The sequence below is a fragment of the Mesoplodon bidens genome (genome assembly GCF_964165515.1).
Source record: "Mesoplodon bidens genome assembly, chromosome: 18".
Classification (NCBI taxonomy): Eukaryota; Metazoa; Chordata; class Mammalia; order Artiodactyla; family Ziphiidae; genus Mesoplodon; species Mesoplodon bidens.
The window spans coordinates 59,000,514-59,024,685 of NC_138175.1; the positions used below are offsets into that span (position 1 = coordinate 59,000,514).

A 24,172-nucleotide genomic window follows, 5' to 3' on the forward strand; every position below is an offset into this window, starting at 1 on the left:
TACGGGATAGAAAGCAGCAGCAATCTACTGAGCTCCATCATGTGCTATGGATGTAAGAGATCCACAAACTCCCACAACTGTTCACTCACTTAATCCCAAGGTGCTCCCCAGGTAGCCAAGGGCTGTGGGGAGGGGCGCCCTCCTCCAGCACCACGGCATCTGGCAAGGACCCACCTTGTCCTACAAGAGGAATATGTCAGAGGGCCCAGGCTGAGTTCCATCCTGTCCTGGGGCCTCAGGAGCTGTGCTGAACTTGTGATGTGCTGTTGCCATGATCCAAAGCTTGATGGGCAGCTGGGTGTGGTGGTCAGTGGCTCGGGGCCTGCAACAGCCTTCATTATCCAGAGAGCCTTGTGTATAGTTAGTTGTTTTAGTAGCATATAGTACCAGGCTGAGGGGGCAGTCTGTTAACATCAGAGGCCCTTGGGCATCTTGTGGCCCCGGTAGGTGATTCAGAAACTCGAGGAGGTGTGAGAAGAGGTTGTCAAAGCTCCTTTGGTGAAGGAGTCTCTGAGGACACTGATGGGACTGGCTATTTAACAGTATTTGGAGCAGATTTTAGAGCTTTTGTTGGAGGGAGTCCCATTTAAGGTGGGGTGATTTGCAAGTATCAACATCAGGGAGAGTAAAGAAAATTTATAAATGAGGAATATGTGGCCACCAGACCCAAAGTAATACTAAATAGTATTTTTATCTACAACTAGTCCCCAAAGGATTAAAAGGTGTTGGACTCACTGTCACAAGTGTGTCAAATGAATCTCCTTAGACAAGGTTGTCATTGATGTAACATCGCCTGTGCTCCTGGAGAGAGGTGGGTGGGTGCAGCTGAGGTCTTGGCTGCAGAGGGTGTGGGTGTTGGCAGAGCTGTTGAGCCCCACCCCACGGGGCAGCCTAGGAGAGGAGTCCTATTTGCCTTCAGAGCGAAGGCAAACCGTGGTTGAGAGGCTGTCAGAATACACACCAGCAGAACATGTTAGCCAGATCTGTAATTGAAGAGTAATTACCGGGTTCTAATAGTATTGGGTATTGGGTGTGTGGATCTTGTTAGTCAGCTCAGGCTGCCATTACTGTGTGGTTAAACAGCAGCTTTATTTTCGCACAGTTCTGGAGGCTGGAAGTCCCAGTTCAGTTGCTGATAAGGATCTCTTGCTGGCCACCTTCTTGCTGTGTCCTTACCTGACTTTTCATCTGGCTTGGAGAAGCTTTCTCTTCCTCTTAAAAGGATACCGGTCCTACCAGATCAGGGCCCCACCCCGTGACCTCATTTAACTTTGACTACCTCCTTAAAGGCCCTAAGTCCATATAGGATCACACTGGGGATTAGAGTTTAACACATACAGTTTAGGGAGACACAATTCAGTCAGTAACAGGAACCCTAACAGATGGGACCACGACATTAAGATTGCAGTAACTCACAGCGAGGTGCCCTGTGTTTTTTTAGGTTTAAGAACATGCACAGCTGGGCTGTCACGTGGAGAAGCAGTGGGGATCATCACCCCTTGATTAATTAGGTCTTATATAAAAGTTTTACTCCCCAAAGGCCCCTTTTCAACTTACATTGGGCTGAATTTTTTTTTTTTTTTTTTTTTTTTTTTTTTTTTTTTTGCGGTACGCGGGCCTCTCACTGCTGGGGCCTCTCCCGTTGTGGAGCACAGGCTCCGGATGCGCAGGCCTAGCGACCATGGCTCATGGGCCTAGCCGCCCTGCGGCATGTGGGATCCTGGACCGGGGCATGAACCCGTGTCCCCTGCATCGGCAGGAGGACTCTCAACCACTGCACCACCAGGGAAGCCCTGAATAATTACTTTAACTCGGGTCTGTAGGGTCCCATTTTATCAAGCCAATTAATTTGTAAGTGCCCAAAATTTATTTTAATTGTGCATTGTGTCAGAGCATCTATGCCCAATATGGGATACTTTAGGACAGTTGGTACTAGGGCTATAGGAAATTCAGGTAAAGCTACAGTCAAAGTGAGATATACGTATTTTTCCTCTTTCATATTTAGGTACTTTTTACACAGGTGGAGTAGGGTGTTTCAGTTTAGTGGGATCCCCAGGTATAAGTATGATTTGAGCCCCAGTGTTACATTCATGAAGTTTTGTCAGCTGGTGCATTTTAGCAAATTCTAAAGATAATTCAGAACCTGAGTCCGACAAGCCAGTCGGTGCTGTGTTTTGTTTTGATGATAAAATTTCTTTAATATATAAATTTTGTTATACCATATGTAATTATATAATAATTTATTATATACATTTTAGTAGATAAATTTTGGATTTCCAATTGGGTCAGAGTATAGACAGTTCTAACTTAGTTATATGTTGTATGTTATTTAAACTTTTATTTTCTCTCCCTGTTATCTAGGGTTTTTTGTTGTTGTTACTGCTTTTAAATCAATAAGTAGTCTAGAACCAGCATTATGTTTGTTAGACCTGGCGTTTGCTTGGTATGTAAGGTTAATAGTGTGCCTCCCTCCCCTTCTTTCTTCCTTTGGAGCTTGGCAGCCATTTAAAACCCTGGTTTTTAGTTTTCGTGTGTCTCCTGCTGAGGAGAGGAAAGGGCGCAGGGGCCTGGGGCCTCCAAGATGCAGCCTCACCCCTGGATGGCCCTGGTCCACAGCATAACGAGTCCCTTCCTCCCCACTCCTTTTTTTTCTGCCTCCAAACAAAATCTTAATTTTGGGGGGGGGGTCACCTGCCCCCACCACCACCATTTTTCTTTCTTTTATTTGGGTATTTACCTGGTAGGCTCTTAGCAGTCCCAAGTGGCAACCACTGTGATTGGCAGCCTGCCTTTCTGGGGAGGGGCTGGGGCTCATGCCTCAGGACAGCAGTGGTGGTGGCGGTGTCCTGACGGGGTGACAGTTTGTTGTTGAGGAAGAGCTCTCCACGTGCTGGTCTGCAGTAGCACTCACGAGTGCCGGACACACTGGCCGGGCTTACACAATCTGGAGTAGGTTGAGAAACATCCTCAGGTGTCTCAGAGGGCAGCAAAAACAATATTCCTTATTCCTTTGTTTCTCCCCCCATTATACATTGAACTAGCAGTGTCCAGAGATGGGATCTCTTATCCGCTACACGGTTGGGGCAAACCGCAACAACAGTAAGGCAAGCAGCCATGGCAAGGTTTGCCTGTGAAGCAGTCTCAGCCTCTTCTGTGCCATGGCATGTGTGAGGGGGGTGCCCTGTGCCACTCGGATCCCTGTATTGCTCCAGGGACCAGTGCCTGGACTCTGGCCAGGTGTGCCCTCAGAGAGCAGGCAGTGCCATCAGTCTCTCACAGGGTGGTGGGCAGCTCAGTTGAGCGGCCCCCCACGGACTTCATTGTTGTTGGCTCAGTTGATCACACTTGAATCCCAACCGTCTATGGGGGGGCCTCGGCGTTAGGCAGTAGCCAGTTACCTGGTTCCCCCGGGGTCATCAGCCCAGAAACTTGGTGTGTTGACCATGGTGAGACAGACGAAATGGTCCGTCTCTTCCCAGATCAGGTGGCAGCTAGGGACGACTCACAGCCCTTGCGGACCTAGACAGGAGGAGCGCTCTTCAGAATTTTGCTGGTTATCTAAAAAAAGACTTAGATCAATGGAGACATACCTTACTTTGACCGAAAAGAGTCAATATTTTAAATATGTGAGTTCTTTAAATTATTCCATCCATTTTAAACAACATAATGCATTTAAATTGCTTGGTACAGTCCCTGGGATATGGTTACACCCTATAAATGTTAACTTTTCAATTATTATTAAGGTTAAAAGTTCATAGTGACGTGGTGGATTGGTTAAGCACCTGGACTCAGCCACTGTTCAGCAGAGTCTTCTCAGGCAGTGACATTTGAGCTGAGACCCAAAGAGAGGTAGCTGGAAGGAGCAAGGTGGGGAGAGAACAGCCTTCCAGGGAGAAGGGCCAGCATGTGCAAAGGCCCTGAGGTCACAGGGAGCATGACTCCTGATGGCTGAAGGGAGGTCTTGGTCGCTGTTGCTGAGCCCTGTGCTGGGCACGGAGCACACAGGAGAGCACATTGCTTAGTGATGACTGATGAACCCTGGACCTGCCAGAGAAGCTGTCGGTGAGTCCTGGCACCTCTCCCATCGACTTGCTGCCGAGTCCATGTGTCTTTCCCCTGCATCTGTGTTTGGCTGCATGTGACAGACCGACTCAGTCTTCACCCTGGAGGAAATTTATTATCTCACCAGTAGGAAGCTCAGAGGTGGGGCTGGCTACAGGTTGGTGGGTGCCAACCCAGTTGTCTGCTTCTTCCTGATCTAGGGCCTCAGGCAGGTTCCCTCACAGGCGACCCAGGCTGCTGCAGGACTACAGCACCAGCCAGTCCCCTCACTCAGCCATCCTGGACTAGAGCTCTCTCCTCCAGAGGGCTGGTGTAGGTCACCTGCAAGTTGGTGGAAACCAGAGTTTTCAGCCTTCCCTTGATGCCGGAATCTGGGGTGGTTTTTTAAAATCTGTAGGTATCCAGGCCTCATCTGCAGAGATTTGGTTTCTTTTTTTTTTTTTTTTTTTTAATAAATTTATTTATTTATTTTTGGCTGCATTGGGTCGTTGTTGCTCGCAGGCTTTTTTTTAGTCGCAGCGAGTGGGGGCTAATCTTCGTTGTGGTGCACAGGCTTCTCACTGTGGTGGCTTCTCTTGTTGCAGAGCATGAGCTCTAGGTGCGTGGGCTTCAGTAGTTGTGGCACACGGGCTCAGTAGTTGTGTTGCATGGGCTTAGTTGCTCCATGGCATGTGGGATCTTCCCAGACCAGGGCTTGAGCCTGTGTCCCCTGCATTGGCAGGCAGATTCTTAACCACTGTGCCACCAGGGAAGTCCCTGTTTGGTTTCAGTTGGATGTGAACCAGACATCTCAGGAGGTTTTAATGCACAGGTGGTTGAAATTCACTTGGGTTAATTAGTAAACACCTTCTGGAAGGAGGGGGTCATATTCTCTTTGTCTCTTGGCTGCAGCTGAATAGAGTTGGAACTCTGTGCAATGGAGGTCAAAGGGAATAGGTGTTGTCTACACAACCAGCACTGCAGTCTAAAGTCTTTGGATCCCAACATTGGTGGGTTTTTTGTGTTTTTTTTTTAATTTATTTATTTTTTGGCTTCATTGGGTCTTCGTTGTTGCATGCAGGCTTTTCCCTGGTTGCGGTGAGTGGGGGCTGTTCTTCGTTGTGGTGTCCAGGCTTCTCATTGTGGGCTTCTCTTGTTGGGAGTGCGGGTTCTAGGCGCATGGGCTTCAGTAGTTGCAGCACACGGGCTCAGTAGTCGTGGCTCCCGGGCTGTAGAGTGCAGGCTCAGTAGTTGTGGCACAGGGGCTTAGTTGCTTCGTAGCATGTGGGATCTTCCCAGACCAGGGCTTGAACACGTGTCTCCTGCATTGGCAGGAGGATTTTTAACCACTGCGCCACCAGGGAAGCTCGCAACATTGGTGTTTTTGACCTTGGTTTCCAGGTTCCAGGTCAGGATTTCTGTGGATGGAATCAGCTTCATTCTGAGGTCTTGGCCACATCCTGAAGTCCCACACTAGATCGAGGGGTTATCTTTGTTTTCACAGAAATCCTAGTGTCTTCTTCCTTTCTCCATGAACAGGGTGTCCTGTTCCCAGACTTGAGCTGATCTTCCAGCTGGAGCAGGGGCAGGAGCTGTGGACGGTGAAGAAAGACTTCTCCGGAAGCACCTGTCCAGGTAGGAGCCAAGGTTTGGGCAGCTGGGAGACCCTGCAGGGGGAGGCTGCTGGCCCTGGTTCCCTGGGGAAGCGTCTTGTTCGGGCCTCTGTGGTGGTCTGAAGGCCACGGAGCCCTTTGACCCCAGGTCCCTCTGTCCTCCTGGAGGATAGAGGTGCATGAGCTGAGATGTGTCTTGGGCTCCAGCTGCCTGGGCTTCAAGCCTGGGTGCCAACCGATCACCAGCTCTGTGGCCCTAGTGAACTTCGGGATCTCGTTGCGTCTTTGTATATATAAGTTTGACTAAGTTAAATCTTAGCTGCCATGTCAGACAGACTCCAGCATCTTGGTGCTCAGCATATGGAAGCACTTGTTCTTTTTTTGTATTTCTTTCTTTCTTTCTTTTTTTTTCCATGCCTTGCAGCATGCAGGATCTTAGTTCCCCGACCAGGGGTCGAACCCGTGAACCCTGCAGTGGAAGCTCGGAGTCTTAACCATTGGACCGACAGGGCTGTCCCTGGAAGCACTTTTTCTGAGTCACACCCGGTCCGTGTGACTGTGCCAGCACACAGCTCTTCGGGGACCCGGGTCCACTCTGCCGTCAGCATGTGGCTTGAAGGTTGTCCTGACCTCCTGCAGCTGGCAGAGGAGAGTGAGAGGGCAAGGAAGACTCCCACAAACACCAGCCCCCTGCTTCCACTGACAGGCACTAGGCCCTTGGCCACACTCGGGGGACGGGGCTGGGAGATGGGGCTGAGCCGTGTGTCCAGGGAGAGGAGCAGGTGGTTTGGCGAGTGTGGTCTGCTGCGCTCAGTCTGTTCCTGATAGTTGCTCCGTCCCCGCGTTGTTGGGGACATGGTCACATAACGCGTTAAAGCGTAAAACTGCTTAGCACAGCATCTGCGCCGCAGTCGTCGCTCGTGGGAAGTAAGCCGTTGGTGTCATTCATGTCCCTGTATTGTAATGAGTAATGCATCTCACGTTTCCCTCTGACCTCTGTGGAAAAGGGCCTTCCTTCCTCTCCCAGCTCCTCTCCAGCTGTCCTCTGCCTCCCCTTTGCCACCCTGTCCGTCCAGACACTCAGGAAGCCTTCCCTTGTTGCATGTCTCCCTACTCCTCCTGTTTGGTAAAACCTGACGGTGACATTTGTCCTGCTGTGCCCCACATCTGGGGCCGCCGTGTGTGGTGATGGGTCCCCTGCAGAGTCGTGCTGTTTCCCTCCTAGTCCCTCGGGCGGCCCCACCAGCCTGTGAGTGTCTGTGTGCAGCCCGTCGACAGCCCCTCTTGGGCAGCTCCGAGCCTCTGCCCTCTGCTCTCTGCCCTCCTCCACCTGAATATCTCAGAGGCACCCAGTCAGCATGCCTGGAAGGAACCTGTCATGATGCTCACTCCTTCCCCTCCCAAGTTAGAGCGCATGGTCCTGCCGTCCAAGCAGATTAGAGACTGGATACAGCCCCAGAGACTATCCTCACCCCTCCACCTCCATCGGCCCCTACATCAGCCATCCTCGCAGTGACCACTTCCCCAGCACGGGTGTCTCAGCCTGTGACCCCTCATGTGTCAGCAGGTTTTCATGTTAAAAATCTACCCCCTTGTCTTGCTTGGTCTTCTACCCTTCCACACTCACTCAGACTCTCAGTCTGTCGTTTTCCTTTCACCTAGTGGAAGAGATCTTGGCCCAGGCCATGGCCAGTTGTTGAACCATAGTCTAGAGTACATCTTTTAGGGAAATTATTTCTTCACTTACTTTCTGCTTGTTTAGCAAATTCATCCTTGCTCTGCTCAAGGTAAAAATGTGCCCAAGTTTCTTACACTTTAAGCAAATAAAAGATGCTCCTGCTTCATATTGTACTCATCCACTCTCTGAGGCATTTAATTTTTTACATTTTTTCACCCTCACAAACAGTGCTGCCAAGAACATTCATATATATTCGTCATCTTGCACATGATTAGGCTTGTCTTTTATTATTTCTTGGAGTAAAATTGTTGGATTGTAGGTTATGCAAAATTTCAAGTTTAGGTGATTATGTTTTCTAAAAGGGATGTACCTATTTATAATTCTCCAGATTCCACCAGTTATGTCCTGTTCAGTCCTTGATGCTGTAAGGCTCCTCGATTTTTGCTTAACAGACTGACACAAAATTGTATCTTAGGTGAGCTTGCTTTGCATTTCCCTCTTTCACAACCTTTAGCACCTTATCATGTGATTATAGGCCCATTTGTACAGTTGTCCCCTCATATCCGCAGGTTCTGCCTCTGCAGATTCAACCGAGCACAGATTGAAAACATTGGGGGGGAAGAGAAAATACCAGAAAGTTCAGAAAAACAAAACTTGAATTTGGGGCTTCCCTGGTGGCACAGTGGTTAAGAATCCGCCTGCCAATGTAGGGGACATGGGTTCGAGCCCTGATCCAGGAAGATCCCACATGCCACCGAACAACTAAGCCCGTGTGCCACAACTACTGAGCCTGCGCTCTAGAGTCTGTGAGCCACAAGTACTGAGCCCGCGTGCCACAACTACTGAAGCCCGTGCGCCTAGAGCCTGTGCTCTGCAACAAGAGAAGCCACTGCAATGAGAAGCCTGCACACCGCACCTAGAGAAAGCCCATGTGCAGCAACAAAGGCCCAATGCAGCCAAAAAAATGAAAGAAAAAAAACTTGAATTTGCCTTGTGCTGGCAACTATTTATCAATTTATAGCATTTACATTGTATTAGATATTATAAGCAATCTAGAGATGATTTAAGGTACACAGGGGGATGTGTGTAGGTTATATGCAAATACTCCACCATTTTATATAAAGGACTTGAGCATCTGCAGATTTTAGTATTGAGCAGGGGGTTTCTGGAACCCATTAATCTGCTGAGGATACTGAGAAACAACTGTATTTTCTTCTTTGAAATGTCATTTCATGGAAAATTGTGTTTCTGTTACCTTGTTTCCCTTTTGTTTGTAGGGATTTTTTTTGTACATTCCTGATACTTTTATCAGTTATAGATGCTGCTCTATCCCCAATATCAAAAAGATATTCTTTTTTTTTTTTTTTTTTTTTTTGCGGTACGCGGGCCTCTCACTGCTGTGGCCTCTCCCGTTGTGGAGCACAGGCTCCGGACGTGCAGGCTCAGCGGCCATGGCTCACGGGCCCAGCCGCTCCGTGGCATGTGGGATCTTCCCGGACTGGGGCACGAACCCGTGTCCCCTGCATCGGCAGGCCGACTCTCAACCACTGTGCCACCAGGGAAGCCCCCCCTTTTTTTTTTTTATTTTTACTTTTTTAATTAATTTTTTTTATGATCCTTTTAATGTGTTTTTGGATTCTGTTTGCTAGTGTTTTGTTTTGTTTTGTTTTGTTTTTTTGAGGTCGAATGAGACAATTTATAAGTTCCCCTAGTAAAACCTTGTAGGAGATGAAAAACAGAAGTACACAAAGACTACTGAAGAGCTGGGGAAAGAGCAGAAATCAAGAGAGGGAGATGAGTTTAGGCGGTTACCACTGTCAAACTTCGCAGTGCGTCCTAATTGCAGTTACTGTGTTCACTGTTAATTCTCTCCCCAAGCTGATGTCTGAAGGTCGTACTTTCACGTCTCTCTTGCTTCCACTTCTGTCATGCTGGCCTCTTTTATTAGTGGGATAACAGGCATACTTCAGAGAGATGCATGTTCGGTTCAGGACCACCATCGTTAGGTGGCCATGTGGTTCCCTCATCTCCGTTGTTCTTTATACTGATGGGTAGCATTCTTCATCACAAATGGAAGGTGGTGTGCTGGAAAAATAACATGGAGCTCCAAGGCCTGGAAGCAGCATGGGGCAGAGTTTTGTGACCTCAGATTCATTGTGATCCCAATAATGTCTGTCTTTTGTAGCCTTCTCTCATGTCTTCTTTCCTTGTTCAGCTCTTACAAAGTGTTGCCATCCTTGATCCAATATGGGAAATTTAGTCTGTTTCCACAAACTGATTTCACCAGGAGTCCCTTATGTGATGACGTTCTGTCAGATTCTCTTGGTGTGTGAACTGTCCTCAGGTTCAACGTATGAATGAAGTTTGGAGGTTGGGGGTCCATCCTTCTAGTGTTGGAGGGTCTCCTGCAGAGGCGGGGGGAGGCTGTGGCTCACTGTGGGGACAAAGACACTGACAGCAGAAGTTCAGGGAAGTACTCCTTGGTGTGAGCCATCCCAGAGTCTCTGTTTGCTAGTATTTTGTTGAGGATTTTTGCATCTATATTCATCAGTGATACTGGTCTGTAATTTTCTTTTTTTGTAGTATCTTTGTCTGGTTTTGGTATCAGGGTGATGGTGGCCTCATAGAATGAGTTTGGGAGTGTTCCTTCCTCTGCAATGTTTTGGAAGAGTTTGAGAAGGATGGGTGTTAGCTCTTCTCTAAATGTTTGATAGAATTCATCTGTGAAGCCATGTGGTCCTGGACTTTTATTTGTTGGAAGATTTTTAATCACAGTTTCAATTTCATTACTTGTGATTGGTCTGTTCATATTTTCTATTTCTTCCTGGTTCAGTCTTGGAAGGTTATACCTTTCTAAGAGTTTGTCCATTTCTTCCAGGTTGTCCATTTTATTGGCATACAGTTGTTTGTAGGTAGTCTCTTAGGATGCTTTGTATTTCTGCCGTGTCTATTGTAACTTAACGTTTTTCATTTCTAATTTTATTGATTTGAGTCCTTTCCCTCTTTTTGATGAGTCTGGCTAATGGCTTATCAATTTTGTTTATCTTAAAGAACCAGCTTTTAGTTTCATTGATCTTTGCTAATGTTTACTTTGTTTCTATTTCATTTATTTCTGCTCTGATCTTTATGATTTCTTTCCTTCTACTAACTTTGGGTTTTGTTTGTTCTTCTTTCTCTAGTTCCTTTAGCTGCAAGGTTAGATTGTTTATTTGAGATTTTTCTTGTTTCTTGAGGTAGGCTTGTATTGCTATAAACTTCCCTCTTAGAACTGCTTTTGCTGCATCCCATAGGTTTTGGATTGTCGTGTTTTCATTGTCATTTGTCTCTAGGTGTTTTTTTGTTGTTGTTGTTTTTTGCGGTATGCGGGCCTCTCACTGTTGTGGCCTCTCCCGTTGCCGAGCACAAGCTCCGGATGCACAGGCTCAGCGGCCATGGCCCCACGGGCCCAGCCGCTCCGCGGCATGTGGGATCTTCCCAGACCGGGGCACGAACCCGTGTCCCCTGCATCGGCAGGCGGACTCTCAACAACTGCGCCACCAGGGAAGCCCTGTCTCTAGGTATTTTTTGATTTCCTCTTTGATTTCTTCAGTGATCTCTTGGTTATTTAGTTACGTACTGTTTAGCCTCCATGTGTTTGTGTTTTTTACATTTTTTTCTCTGTAACTGATTTCCAGTCTCATAGCATTGTGGTCAGAAAAGATGCTTGCTATGATTTCAGTTTTCTTAAATTTACCGAGGCTTGATTTGTGACCCAAGATGTGATCTATCCTGGAGAATGTTCCATGTGCACTTGAGAAGAAAGTGTAATCTGCTATTTTTGGATGGAATGTCCTATAAATATCAATTAAACCTATCTGGTCTATTGTATCATTTAAAGCTTGTGTCTCCTTATTAATTTTCTGTTTGGATGATCTGTCCATTGGTGTAAGTGAGGTGTTAAAGTCCCACACTATTATTGTGTTACTGTCAATTTCCTCTTTTATAGCAGTTAGCAGATGCCATATGTATTGAGGTGCTCCTATGTTGGGTGCATATGTACTTATAATTGTTATATTTTCTTCTTGGATTGATCCCTTGTTCATTATGTAGTTTCCTTCCTTGTCTCTTGTAACATTTATTTTAAAGTCTGTTTTATCTGACATGAGTATTGCTACTCCAGCTGTCTTTTGACTTCCATCTGCATGGAATATCTTTTCCCATCCCCTCGCTTTCAGTCTGTATGTGTCCCTAGGTCTGAAGTGGGTCTCTTGTAGACAGCATATATACGGGTCTTGTTTTTGTATCCATTCAGCAAGCCTGTGTCTTTTGGTTGGAGCATTTAATCCATTCCCATTTAAGGTAATTTTCAATATGTGTGTTCCTATTAGCATTTTCTTAATTGTTTTGGGTTTGTTTTTGTAGGTCCTTTTCTTTTGTGTTTCCCACTTAGAGAAGTTCCTTTAGCATTTGTTGTAGAGCTGGTTTGGTGGTACTGAATTCTCTTAGCTTTTGCTTGTCTGTAAAGCTTTTGATTTCTCCATCGAATCTGAATGAGATCCTTGCCAGGTAGAGTAATCTTGGTTGTAGGTTCTTCCCTTTCATCGCTTTAAGTATATCATTCCACTCCCTTCTGGCTTGTAGAGTTTCTGCTGAGAAATCAGCTTTTAACCTTATGGGAGTTCCTTTGTATGTTATTTGTTGTTTTTCCCTTGCTGCTTTCAATAATTTTTCATTGTCTTTAATTTTTTGCCAGTTGATTACTATGTGTCTTGGCGTGTTTCTCCTTGGGTTTATCCTGTATGGGGCTCTCTGCGCTTCCTGGACTTGGGTGGCTATTTCCTTTCCCATGTTAGGGAAGTTTTCGACTATAATCTCTTCAAATATTTTCTCTGTTCCTTTCGTCTCCTTCTGGGACCCCTATAATGTGAATGTTGTTGCATTTAATGTTGTCCCAGAGGTCTCTTAGACTGTCTTCATCTCTTTTCATTCTTTTTTCTTTCTTCTGTTCAGCAGCAGTGAATTCCACCATTCTGCCTTCCAGGTCACTTATCCGTTCTTTTGCCTCAGTTATTCTGCTGTTGATTCCTTCTAGTGTAGTTTTCATTTCAGTTATTGTATTGTTCATCTCTGTTTGTTTGTTCTTTAATTCTTCTAGGTCTTTGTTAAACATTTCTTGCATCTTCTTGATCTTTGCCTCCATTCTTTTTCCAAGGTCATGGATCATCTTCACTGTCATTATTCTGAATTCTTTTTCTGGAAGATTGCTTATCTCTACTTCATTTAGTTGTTTTTCTGGGGTTTTATCTTGTTCCTTCATCTGGTACATAGCCCTCTGCCTTTTCATCTTGTCTGTCTTTCTGTGAATGCGGTTTTTGTTCCATAGGCTGCAGGATTGTAGTTCTTGCTTCTGCTGTCTGCCCTCTGGTGGATGAGGCTATCTAAGAGGCTTGTCTAGTTTATTTCTTTTTATTTATTTTATTTTTTTGGCTGTGTTGGGTCTTCGTTGCTGCGTGCGGGTTTTCTCTAGTTGTGGCGAGTGGGGGGCTACTCTTTGTTGCAGTGTGCAGGCTTCTCATAGCAGTGGCTTTTCGTTGCAGAGCATGGGCTCTAGGCACACAGGCTTCAGTAGTTGTGGCGCACGGGCTCAGTAATTGTGGCGCACGGGCTTAGTTGTTCCACAGCATGTGGGGTTTCCCCGGACCAGGGATCAAACCCATGTCTCTTGCATTGGCAGCCGGATTCTTAACCACTGTGCCACCAGAGAAGTCCTCTATATAAATTTTAAGTCATATAGCCTGATGGTTTGATTTACATATATTGTGAAATGATTACCACAGTAGGTTCAGCTGACACCCAAATAGATAGAATAAAAAGTAAAGAAGAAAAGAGAAAAGGAAAAAAATACTCTCCTTGTGATGAGGACTCTTAGGATTACTCTCTTAACAGTGCTTCTTTATAGCATATAGCAGTGTTAGCTACAGTTACCGAGTTGTACACTTCATCCCTAGGACTTATCTTAAAACTGGAGTTTTGTACCTTTTGACCATCTTTCTCCAATTTCACCTCCCCCCACGTTAAATTCTTCATTGGTATAGCTCCTCTTTAATGTCTTCAAGTAAACTATTAATATCTTCTCCATCTAGATCATGTGTATTTTGCTAGTCTTTTCACCAAACTGTTCGGGCATAACAGACCCAATGTGTCCATCCCAGTCCTGCTCACCTCCTGCCTTATGCTTATGAGCTCTGTCCTGGGAGTCCTCACTGTAACCCAAGTCAAAACCATGGGAATCAGTTTCCCTGGATTCTTGTCAATACCATCCTCATGGCCTGGGGGGCCTTTGTACATTCTGTGTCCTAAGGCTATAGTGTCCTTCCCACCTCCTCTCTGTGGCAACTCCAGTGGTGCCAGTAGGACTCCCCTGGTCTCTTCCTGCACACAGTTAGCCAAACTTAAGGTTAGAAATACAGAACTCCAGGACTGCCAAGTCTGCCCAGGTGTTGTGAACCATCTGCAAGTCGAGGGGTTTCCCAGTCCACCCTCAGGTTCACTGATTTGCTAGGAAGACTCACAAAACTCCCTAAAACCTGTTATGCTCACAAATCGTGTTTGTTACAGGCAAAAGATGCAGAGTAGAAGAGGGGCCGGAGGTGTTCCAGACACGAGGCTTCCGTGTCTTCAGCGTCTCGTTACCTCCTGGAATTGATATTTGGCAGTATGTGCACGGAGTGTTGCCAACCCAGGAAACTCACCAGAGCCGCGGTATCCAAATTTTTATTGAGTTTTTATTACAGAAGCATGATTGATTGAGTCATTGTACATGGGACTCAGTCTCCACCCTTCTTGCCTTTCCAGAGATCCAGCTGATAACTCGTGGTTCAAAGCCCCAGCTTTCTAATTACATGTTTGGTCTTTCTGCTGTGCCCAGACCTTACCCAGACCTAATGTCATCTCTTTAGCATAAACTATCTAGGGGCCCATAGTGAGTCATCTGTTGTCATAAAGTATCATGTACATCCCTAGGGACTCACCATGAACAACAAAGACACGCCTGTCTCTCTGGAGATACCCAGTTTACAGGTTACTTCCTTAGAGCTGGGGCAAGGCCCATACTTCTCTTTGGAGATAGTTATACACTTCCTGTCTTTTATCAGGGCTGCATTAGATGCCTTTTCCTAGTGTTTTTTTTTTTTTTTTTGCTGTGCCACTTGGCTTGCGGGATTGTAGTTGCCCCACCAGGGATTGAACCTGGGCCTGGCAGTGAAAGCATAGAGTCCTAACCACTGTGCCATTATCGAATTCCCTTTTCCTAGTGTTCTTACAGCAACATGGGATGTCTTCGATTAAAGGAAACTGAAAGCCCACAGAGGCATTATTACTCTGTCCAGCCAAGCCTGTGAAATTGTGGTGTTATGTCCATTGCAGACTCTCTTACTGGGTCTGGCTTTCAAGGTGTCAGCAGTCTAATGACAAGAAAGAAAGAAGTTACAATGTTGAGATTCAGAGGTAGCAAAACACGCACAGAGGCACTGTTTTCATCTTTATCTTTTTCACTGAAATGCTGATTTTGTTTCTTCTTGTTGGTATTACTAATGGGCCTTGTTTATTGGGTTTCTTTCAGTTGACAAAGGAAAACCCAAGACCACAGAACCTACCACTTGTGAACCAACCCTATTTGAGGGAACCTGTATCCAGGAACTAATACAAGGAGGGCCAGGGGACTCCCATTTGGGACAAACCAAGGATCAGGATGGGCTGTTGGAAATGCAGGAAGGACACTTGGGACCAGGGATGGACCCCCAGAGGGAGAAGCTTCCTGAGAAAATGAGTCCGGAACATGGCAGCTTAGGGACAGCTGGTGGTGTGTGTTCAAGGATTGTAGAGGAGCTGGTCCCTCCAGGAGGTGCTGTCCATGACCATGACTCATGTGGATCTGGTAATGATCACATGATTCAGGAAGAAGAAAGTATCTTTAAATGCAACGAATGCGGGAAAGTTTTTAACAAGAAACACCTTCTTGCTGGACATGAAAAGATTCACTCTGGTGTGAAGCCCTATGAATGCACAGAGTGTGGGAAAACCTTTATTAAGAGCACACACCTCCTCCAGCACCACATGATCCACACTGGGGAGAGGCCCTATGAGTGCATGGAGTGCGGGAAGGCCTTCAACCGCAGGTCCTACCTTACACAACACCAGCGGATTCACACTGGGGAGAAGCCTTACAAGTGCAATGAATGTGGAAAGGCCTTCACCCACCGCTCCAATTTTGTCTTACATAAGAGGAGACACACTGGGGAAAGACCCTTCGTGTGCAAAGAATGTGGGCAAGTCTTCCGACATAGGCCAGGATTCCTTCGACATCACATCATCCACAGTGGTGAGAATCCGTATGAGTGCTTTGAATGTGGCAAGGTCTTTAAACACAAGTCATACCTCGTGTGGCACCAGCAGACTCACACTGGGGAGAAGCCCTACGAGTGCAGTGAATGTGGGAAAGCCTTCTGTGAGAGTGCAGCCCTCATTCACCACTATGTCATCCACACTGGGGAGAAGCCCTTTGAGTGCCTCGAGTGCGGGAAGGCCTTCAACCACAGGTCATACCTCAAGAGGCACCAGCGGATTCACACTGGGGAGAAGCCCTTTGTGTGCACTGAATGTGGAAGGGCCTTCACCCACTGCTCCACTTTTATCTTGCATAAACGGGCCCACACTGGAGAGAAGCCTTTTGAGTGTAAAGAATGTGGGAAAGCCTTTAGCACTAGGAAGGACCTCATTCGGCACTTCAGCATCCACACTGGGGAGAAGCCCTTTGAGTGCATGGAGTGTGGGAAGGCCTTCAACCGCAGGTCAGGCCTCACCAGGCACCAGCGGATTCACAGTGGAGAGAAGCCCTATGAATGCATGGAGTGTGGGAAGTCCTTTTGCTGGAGCACAAACCTCATTCGACATGCCATCATCCACACTGGAGAGAAGCCTTATAAGTGCAGTGAATGTGGAAAGGCCTTCAGTCGTAGCTCATCCCTCACTCAGCATCAAAGGATTCATACTGGGAGAAACCGTGTCAGTGTGACAGATGTGGGAAGAACCTTCACCAGTGGGCAGACCTCAGTCACCCTTCGAGAACTCCTGTTGGGAAAAGAGTTTTTGAATGTAAACACTGAGGAAAATCTTTTGCAGGAGAAAACACCTACCATGACATCTGATCGTACATACCAAAGAGAAACCCCACAAGTATCTTCTCTGTGAGAAAACCTGTCACGGATCATCAGTAGTTGTGTAAAGACGCATTGTAGAAATTGACCCAGCCTAGAGCCTTACTCTACATCTGAGAGTTCATCTGTGAGGGGGGGACCAGTGTTTATTGTGCACTAAGGAAAACTTGAGCTACGTTTTTCCCTTAGTTTACACTGTAGTGTTATCTCAGGAACTTTTATAAAAAGAAGGTGGAAACTTAGATGAAAAAATGGAATGCAAACACAGTTTCTTTGAGATTTCTCTGTCAAGGTTATGGCACTTTGTCATGGATCCCTTAGTTTACCTGGGGTGAGGGGAATGTTATTTCACAGACAAGGGGCCTTCACCCTTTATGTGTCTTACATATACATTCATTGCTGTCTAGTAGTGGGAGAGTTAGACACTTGAGGACAGGTTTTTAAGTAGATAAAGATACACATGACACACGGGCACATTTTATTGCACCAGTTAAGACTGTTTCAGGCTTTGGTGTTTTAAAGAAACAAACAGTTCTTTTGGTGGTTTTAAACACCAAACATTCAGACTTTTTACTGATTCAATCTGTTTACTTAATTTCTGTAGCTATACGGTAAATCTTAAAATTGGGTAAAGTGAATACTTTGTTTTATTATTTAAATTAACTCAGCTTTCCTAGTTCCTTGGACTTCCCATATAAATCGTAGGATGCAAAAAAACCTTGCTCACGTATTTATAGAAATTGATTTAAACCTGTAGAGCAGTTTGTTTAAAAGCAACACCATGAACACAGTACATGGTATGGCATTTCATGTATCTAAGTAATTCTTGATATTTCATTACCATTTTATAATATTGAACAATACAGGTTCCGTACATTTTTGTTAGGATTTATGTCTAAGTTGTTGGGTTTTTTTTTTTTTTTTTTTTTTTAGTGATTTGTAAATGGCTTTTTTTTTTTTTTTGGCATCGAGGCTTTTGGGATCTTAGTTCTCCCACCAGGGGTAAAACCCAGGCCCCCTACAGTGAAAGAGGAGTCCTAACCACTGGACTGCCAGGGAATTCCCTATTGGCATTGTTTTAAACTTTCATTTCCACGTGATCTTTAGTAGTATACAGAAAGATAATTGTTCTGGGGGGTGGTATTTTAGTATCTTGCAGCCTTGGCTGAACTCAGTTAATTCTAGCCATTTCTTTGGATAGAATCCTTGTTATTTTCTGCATAGAAATGTCAACTGCAAATAGTTTTCTTTCTTCGTGTTTGTATATGTATCATTTCTTTTTCTTATGCAGTTAGCTAGGACTCCCAGTATGATGTTGAGTAAGAGTAGTAAGAGAGGACATCCTTGCCTGGTTTCTGATATTAGGGGGAAAACGGTCAGTTTTTCATCAAGTACAATGTTAGTTGTAAGGTTTTTTTCCATAGTTTTCCTGTCAAGTCTAGAAAGTTTCCCTCTGTTAATTTGCCGAGATTTTTGTTGTCATGAATGAATGTTGGATTTTGTCAGATACTTTAGCTCCATCAGTTAATGTGATCATCTGGTTTTTCTTCTTTAGCCTATTGATACAGTGTATTACATTGAGTTTTGAATATTGAACCAGCCTTGCATCCTTGGAATAAACCCCACTTGGTTGTGGAGTATAAATTTTTTAATATATATTAAAGCATTCCATTTGATTATATTTTTTTGAGCAGGTTTTCCTATAATCTCTTGATTGATGATATGTAGTTGTCATTCTTTGTTTGCTTGTTTTTAACAACTGTCATTGTCTGGTTTTGGTGTCAGTGTGATAGTGGCTTCCCAAGTTCTGTTTTTTAGGAAGACTGTGTAATTGTTTTTAATTGTTGTTTTAATGTTTCATAACGTCCTCCAGTGAACCACTTGAGCCTGGAGATTTTCTGGATACTTTTTAGTTACATATTATTTTATTTGATAAGTATGGAACTATTCAGAGTATCTGTTTTCATATTGGATAAATTGGATAGTTGGTCCTCTTCAAGGAAATGTTTCATTTCATCTAACTTTTCTTATTTGCAGACTTGTTGGGGAGTATTCCCTTATTATCTTTTTAATGGCAACAGGGTCTGTACTTACATCCCATTTTATTCCTGATTTTGGAAATATGTCACCTCTCTTTTTAATCATTGTCAATCTTAGACATTTACCAATTTTACTGATTATTTTGAAGAACCAGCACTTTATTTTATTGATTTTTCTCTATTGCCTTTCTGGGTGTTTTTTTTGTTTTATTTTGTGTTTTTTTTTTTTTTTTTGGTCACACCATGCAGCATGTGGGATCTTAGTTCCCCGACCAGGGATCGAACCTATGCCCCCTGCATTGAGAGCACAGTCTTTACCACTGGCCCGCCAGGGAAGTCCCTTTACCTTCCTGTCCTTAATTTCACTGATTTCTGTTCAGATCTTATGATATCATATCTTCTACTTTGCTTTGGTTATATTTTGCTCTTTTTATTTTTTGAGGGGTGCTAAGATTATTGATTTGAAACTTTTTTTTTTCTTTTTTAACAGATCATTAAGTATTATAAAGTTCCTTCAGCACTGTTCCAGCCTTATCCCACGAGTTTTCATTACGATTTATTCAGTTCTAAATATCCCTTGATTCCCTTAGAGACTTCCTCTGACACCCATGTATTATTTAGAAGTATATTGTTTCATTTCCTACTGTTCGGAGCATTTTCTGGTATCTTTTTGTTACTGATTTCTTACTTGTTTCATGTCTGGTTTGTTTAAATTTGTTGAAGTTTGTTTTATGACCCAGGGTGTGGTATATCTTGTTCTGTAAGGCTTCTCAACGAATGTGTATTCTTCTGTCACTGGGTGAAGTGTCTATAAATGTCTGCACAATCCTCTTGGTTGGGGTTATTGCTCAGATTTTTTACATCCTTGCTGACTTTCTGTGTAGTATTTCTGTCAGTTGCAGAGAGAGAGGGATGATGAAGTCCTGAAGTACAATTGAGAAATTGTCTTTTCCTTACAAGTTCTGTAAGTTTCTACTTCATGTATTTCAAAGTTCTGTTGTTTGGTGCATACACATATAGGATTGCTATGTCATCTTGGTGTATTGACCCTTTAATCATAATAAAAGGGTTCATTTTCTTGCCTTTGAAGCATACTTTATCTGATATTAGTATAGTCACTACTGCATTTTTTTAATTAATGTTTGTAGTTTATATTTTTCCATAATTTTTAACATTATCTACATCATTATATTTGAAGTAAGTTTCTTGTGACAGCATGTAGTTGGGGTCATACTTTTTTTTTTTAATCCATTTTGCCACTTTTAATTTGTAGGTTTAGATCATCTAAATCTAAAATAATTATTGATATGTTAGAGCTTAACTGTACCATTTTATTAATCTTTTTTGTGTGTGTGTGTGTTCCCTTTGTATTATTCCTCTTGTTTTCCAGTTTTTATTATTTGGGTTCCCCCCACCCCATTTCCTGTGGGTTATTTTAACATTTTTTAGAATTCCATTTGATATGTCTGTAATGTTTTTGAGTATATATCTTAATTTTCTTTACGTATTGTATTATGTATACTTATCACAGACTGTTACCAGCATTTTAGCACTTTGATGTATAGAAACCTTGATTCCATTAGGTTCACCTACATTCCCTATTCTTAATATAATTGTTGTATTTTCTCCTTGTATACTGAGAACTATATTGGATATTGTAATTTTTGCCTCAACTAAGTTTTTTTTTTTCCACAAAATTCATGAGAAGCATAGTCTGTTTACCTCTACTTTTACCATTCCATTGTTGTTTCTCCATTCTTGAAGTCCCAAGTCTTCTGTTAACATTTCCATTCTGTTTGGCAAATTTCCTGTGACCTTTTTTCTAGGGTATGTCTGCTGTTAAATGATTTTTCTTCCTTCATCTAAAAATGTCTCTATGTTCACTTCATTCCTGAAGGATATTTTTGTGGGACATAAGACTTGGGGCCCAAAGTTCTTTTAGGACAAAAGAAAACATGTCTGTTTTTTCTTCTGTCCATCTCCTTTTGTCCAGCATGGTTTCAGATGAGAAACCTGCCTTTCAACCCATTGTTCCTTTATTTGAAAGGCATCCTTTCCATCAGGTGCTTTCAAAGTGTTTTTTATTATCAGTTTATGATGTGTCCTGGCATAGAATTTTTAGGGTTTATCCTCTTTGGTGTTTTCTCAGCTTTTTGAATCATGTGGTGTATGCCCTTTGCCAAATTTGGGAGATTTTTAGTTATTTTTCAAATATTTTTTCAACCCCACGCTTTTTCTCCTCTCAGGGACTCCAGTAACGTGAATGATAATTCTCACATTCTTGTTCCATAGGACCCTCAGGCTCTCATCTTTTTGTTTCCACCAGTCTTTTTTTCTCTGTTCCTCACATTGATTAATTTCCATTGATCTCCCTTTGAGCTCACTGGTTTCTTTCTGTCTCATATATAATCTACTATTGAGCTCACCCAGTGAGTTTTCATTTTGGTTTTTGAATTTTTCCAGTTGTTTGATTTCCATTTGGTTCTTTTATACATCTTCTGTATTTTTGCCTAGCTTATAATGCCAAAGAAGGACTCTGAGAAGACAGGCAAAACTGTGTAGTCCAAAGTCATGGTTTTCTGGTGGTTTATCTTGGTGTTGGGATAGAAATCCAAAATTAACTGGAGAAATGAAAAGCCTGGTATCCACAAGAATTTCTGAGAACAGATCTTACAACTGAGATCTGTAGATTGTTCAGAGTTGTGTTTAAGGTGCCTGGATTCTCCGTGAATCCTACTGTCTTCTGCCTTGTTGCCCAAGCCAGACACACTTTGCAGCCAGTTTTTCATCATCACCCACATCCAGCCACTGTCCCACTCTGTTCTTTTTTTCCTAGTAGACACTCAGTGTATGTGTGTTCTAGTGAATGGCTACATGCAGCAGGGAATTTATGTTATGTTTGGCTCCCTCAGTGTTTACACAAAGCTGTGTATATAGTTGGCACCGTATAGAACATATGTTGACCTTGAAGAAAATCTGCACAAGCTTTTATGGCCAGATAGTAGTCATAATGAATGGTTGTTTTGGGTCATCAAAGACCACCCTCAGTTTCAGTGATTTGCTGATTCACAGTACTCAGCATATTGTTACAGTCAACAGCTGTGCTGTATTACACCAAAACTGTGCAAAGCAAACTCAGACAAGGGAAGAGGCGCAAGGACTGAAGTCCAGAGGAAACCAGGGACGATCTGCACTGGTCCTGTCTCAGGGAAATCACACAGGACAGGCCTAATTTAAGTTCTGTCAAGGAGTTAACAGCAATAGATTGAAATGTCTACTGGGGAAACTAATTAGAGACCCAGTGCCCAGGGTTTCTTGGGGACACTCTAGCACATACCAAATTCTAGACCTCTAGAAGGAGAGAGAGATCTTCGGCATTAAGCCACACAGTTAAACAAAAAACTTGGGCACACTGAGCCACTCGTCACTTGTGGGAATGATGGGAAATCTCCCAAAATCTAAGGCCCCAAACCCCAGCCCTTGCAGAGGTGAACCTTGCAAGCTCAAGAGAATAGCAGTCTCAGGCCTTCTGTGTTACGTCTTCATAGTGACTTAAATGGTACTAAGATGCCGATTAATTCAGACTTCTGTAACAAACATTAAGTAAATACAGTTTGCTGCAACAAAAAGTGAGTCATAACTCTGAGGTGAAATTGTAAAAAAAAAAAATCTGTAAGCCAAAGTAGAACTTAACTAGCCAGGATTTAATTTAGTGATGACAAAGTACAGAGGCAGTCTGGTGACAAAGGACCTTATCTCTTCCCAGTATTAATATATGTATATGTATGTGTATGTATGTACACCACTTGAGGCCATATATATGTATATAAATGTGTATAGGCCTAATATATATGTATTTCTGTGTGTGTATATATATACAGATACATGGCTTCAAGTGGTCTGACTTGCAAATACACCCACTGCTTGCTTACCCTTATCTATAAAGATGTAAGTGCCAGGTCAATTCTGTGTGTTCCTATAGCACGTAAGTCAACAATTTCTTGTCTCTTTGTTCCTGCTATTGATGCTGTTTGCCTCTGTCTTCAACAAAGAGAGAAATAAGGAATATGTGCATCATTCAGTGCACCTGACAAAGATTTAATTAAAGACTTCGTTTCAGGCTTAGTCGCGTTCATGATCTATGTGTGAGTTTCACTTGAAGAGAGTGGGAGCCGGTGGCTCCAGCGGGGAGGACCCTTGCTGGAGACGTGGTGCTGGACCCCTACAGGAATCTGGTCTCTGGGAGTATGTGCCTCTCCCCTTTGTACTCACACTCTGGCCTGCAGATGACCTTTCCTGTCTCAGTTGTGGGATGGGGGGTGGGGGGTGGCTCTGGAATGCTCAATGATGTCATCCTTGAGAGTTGAGGGTTAAAGATTTGTAACCTCACAGGTAGGTTACACACCTCACAGTTTAAAGGTCTAAATGGTAGATGGGCAACTTTGCCTCCCTCAGAGCCGTGTCAGTGCCATGGGCCCTGTGGCCAGACTTCCTGTTGGTACTTTCTGACCTGGTCCTTACCTGCTGGAAGACTTTTTAGAAAATTCCTGGCCACTCTCCTTCCCTTTGTTTTGGATATCCATGTGTTAAAGTATGTGCTTTTATTCTGAAGTTCTAACATTTGGGACCTTGCTGATCCTGTAGAGACTGCTCCACCTAGAGCTAGCTGATTCCTCCAGATAATTTTCCCCACTGGGTGTGCCTTTCAAATGCAAATCAGCCATTCCAGAGCCCAGACCCCACAACTACTGCCTTTATCAAGTTCTCATGCTTCAAGACCCTTCCCTAGATCCCAGGAAACTAAGAACAGCCCCTGCACTCTGAACTGTGCTTTAATTATCCCAACTAGCTAATCCTAAACCTACTTAGCCTGCCTGCTTCCCCTGGCCCACTGCTCCCAGTGAAAGTGACAACGCACTCTGCCTACACTTCCGCCTCCATCCTTTTGCCTCTGACTCTAGTGCGTCCCCATGTGACCCTGTGGAGCATGGCGTGACCTCATCTTACAGAACTATTTCTTCAACGGCAATCATCTGTTGGCCTCATATCAGGATACTAAATCCTACATTTTAAAACAATGCCTGAAAGCGTTAACGAGAGGATAAATACTAGGAATATAACAAAGCAAATGAGGCATTTCCAGAAACCAGGGTGTCAGTGCACCCAGCCAGATGCAATCTTTAAATTGGAACGGTGTGGAGAGTCATGGACAGAGGAAAGAGCAATGCCAAGGAGAGGCTGTCCAGGTGGGCAAGTAGAAAGCAGGTATTCGACAGGCCAGGGTGTTCGTAAGATGCCACTTACCTCCCCCCCTGGTGTTTGTCTTTTAGAAAGGTGGTTCCAGATTCCTTTCTCAAAGTCACACACTTCAATGACCAAGTGTGACTAACGGGGCCACAGATTCATTAATGACAACTTCAGATAGTCTTCCTGTATTTCTCCAACTTTCTCTGAGACGTGAAGGAAGAAACGCCTTTCTGTCTCCCGAGTCCTGCTACGTCATTTGTTTTCTTGTTCACCTTCTGGTTAACAGGCATCCTCATCACTTTCCTCCCTTGTCCCTTATGGCATCTGTAGCCACGTCATCTTTCAACCTCTCTGCTTATT

The 24,172-nt window shown here is 44.0% G+C and overlaps 1 protein-coding gene across 3 annotated transcripts in view; it reads left to right on the top strand.

Moving 5' to 3' along the window:
- The window catches only part of LOC308606447 (aurora kinase C), a 45,320-nt gene that overhangs the window by 12,029 nt on the left and 9,119 nt on the right, over positions 1 to 24,172 (top strand). The window contains exons 1-4 of one of the 3 annotated variants that reach the window (XM_081217335.1): positions 4,740 to 5,051; positions 5,581 to 5,676; positions 13,930 to 14,073; positions 14,933 to 22,703. In XM_081217335.1, the coding sequence (XP_081073461.1) occupies positions 4,979 to 5,051; positions 5,581 to 5,676; positions 13,930 to 14,073; positions 14,933 to 16,560 (1,941 nt within the window). In that variant the 5' untranslated portion in view covers positions 4,740 to 4,978 and the 3' untranslated portion in view covers positions 16,561 to 22,703. Of the gene's footprint in view, positions 1 to 4,739; positions 5,052 to 5,580; positions 5,677 to 13,929; positions 14,074 to 14,932; positions 22,704 to 24,172 lie in introns of those variants that run through there. The other 2 variants (XM_081217334.1, XM_081217336.1) reach the window with 2 other exon arrangements.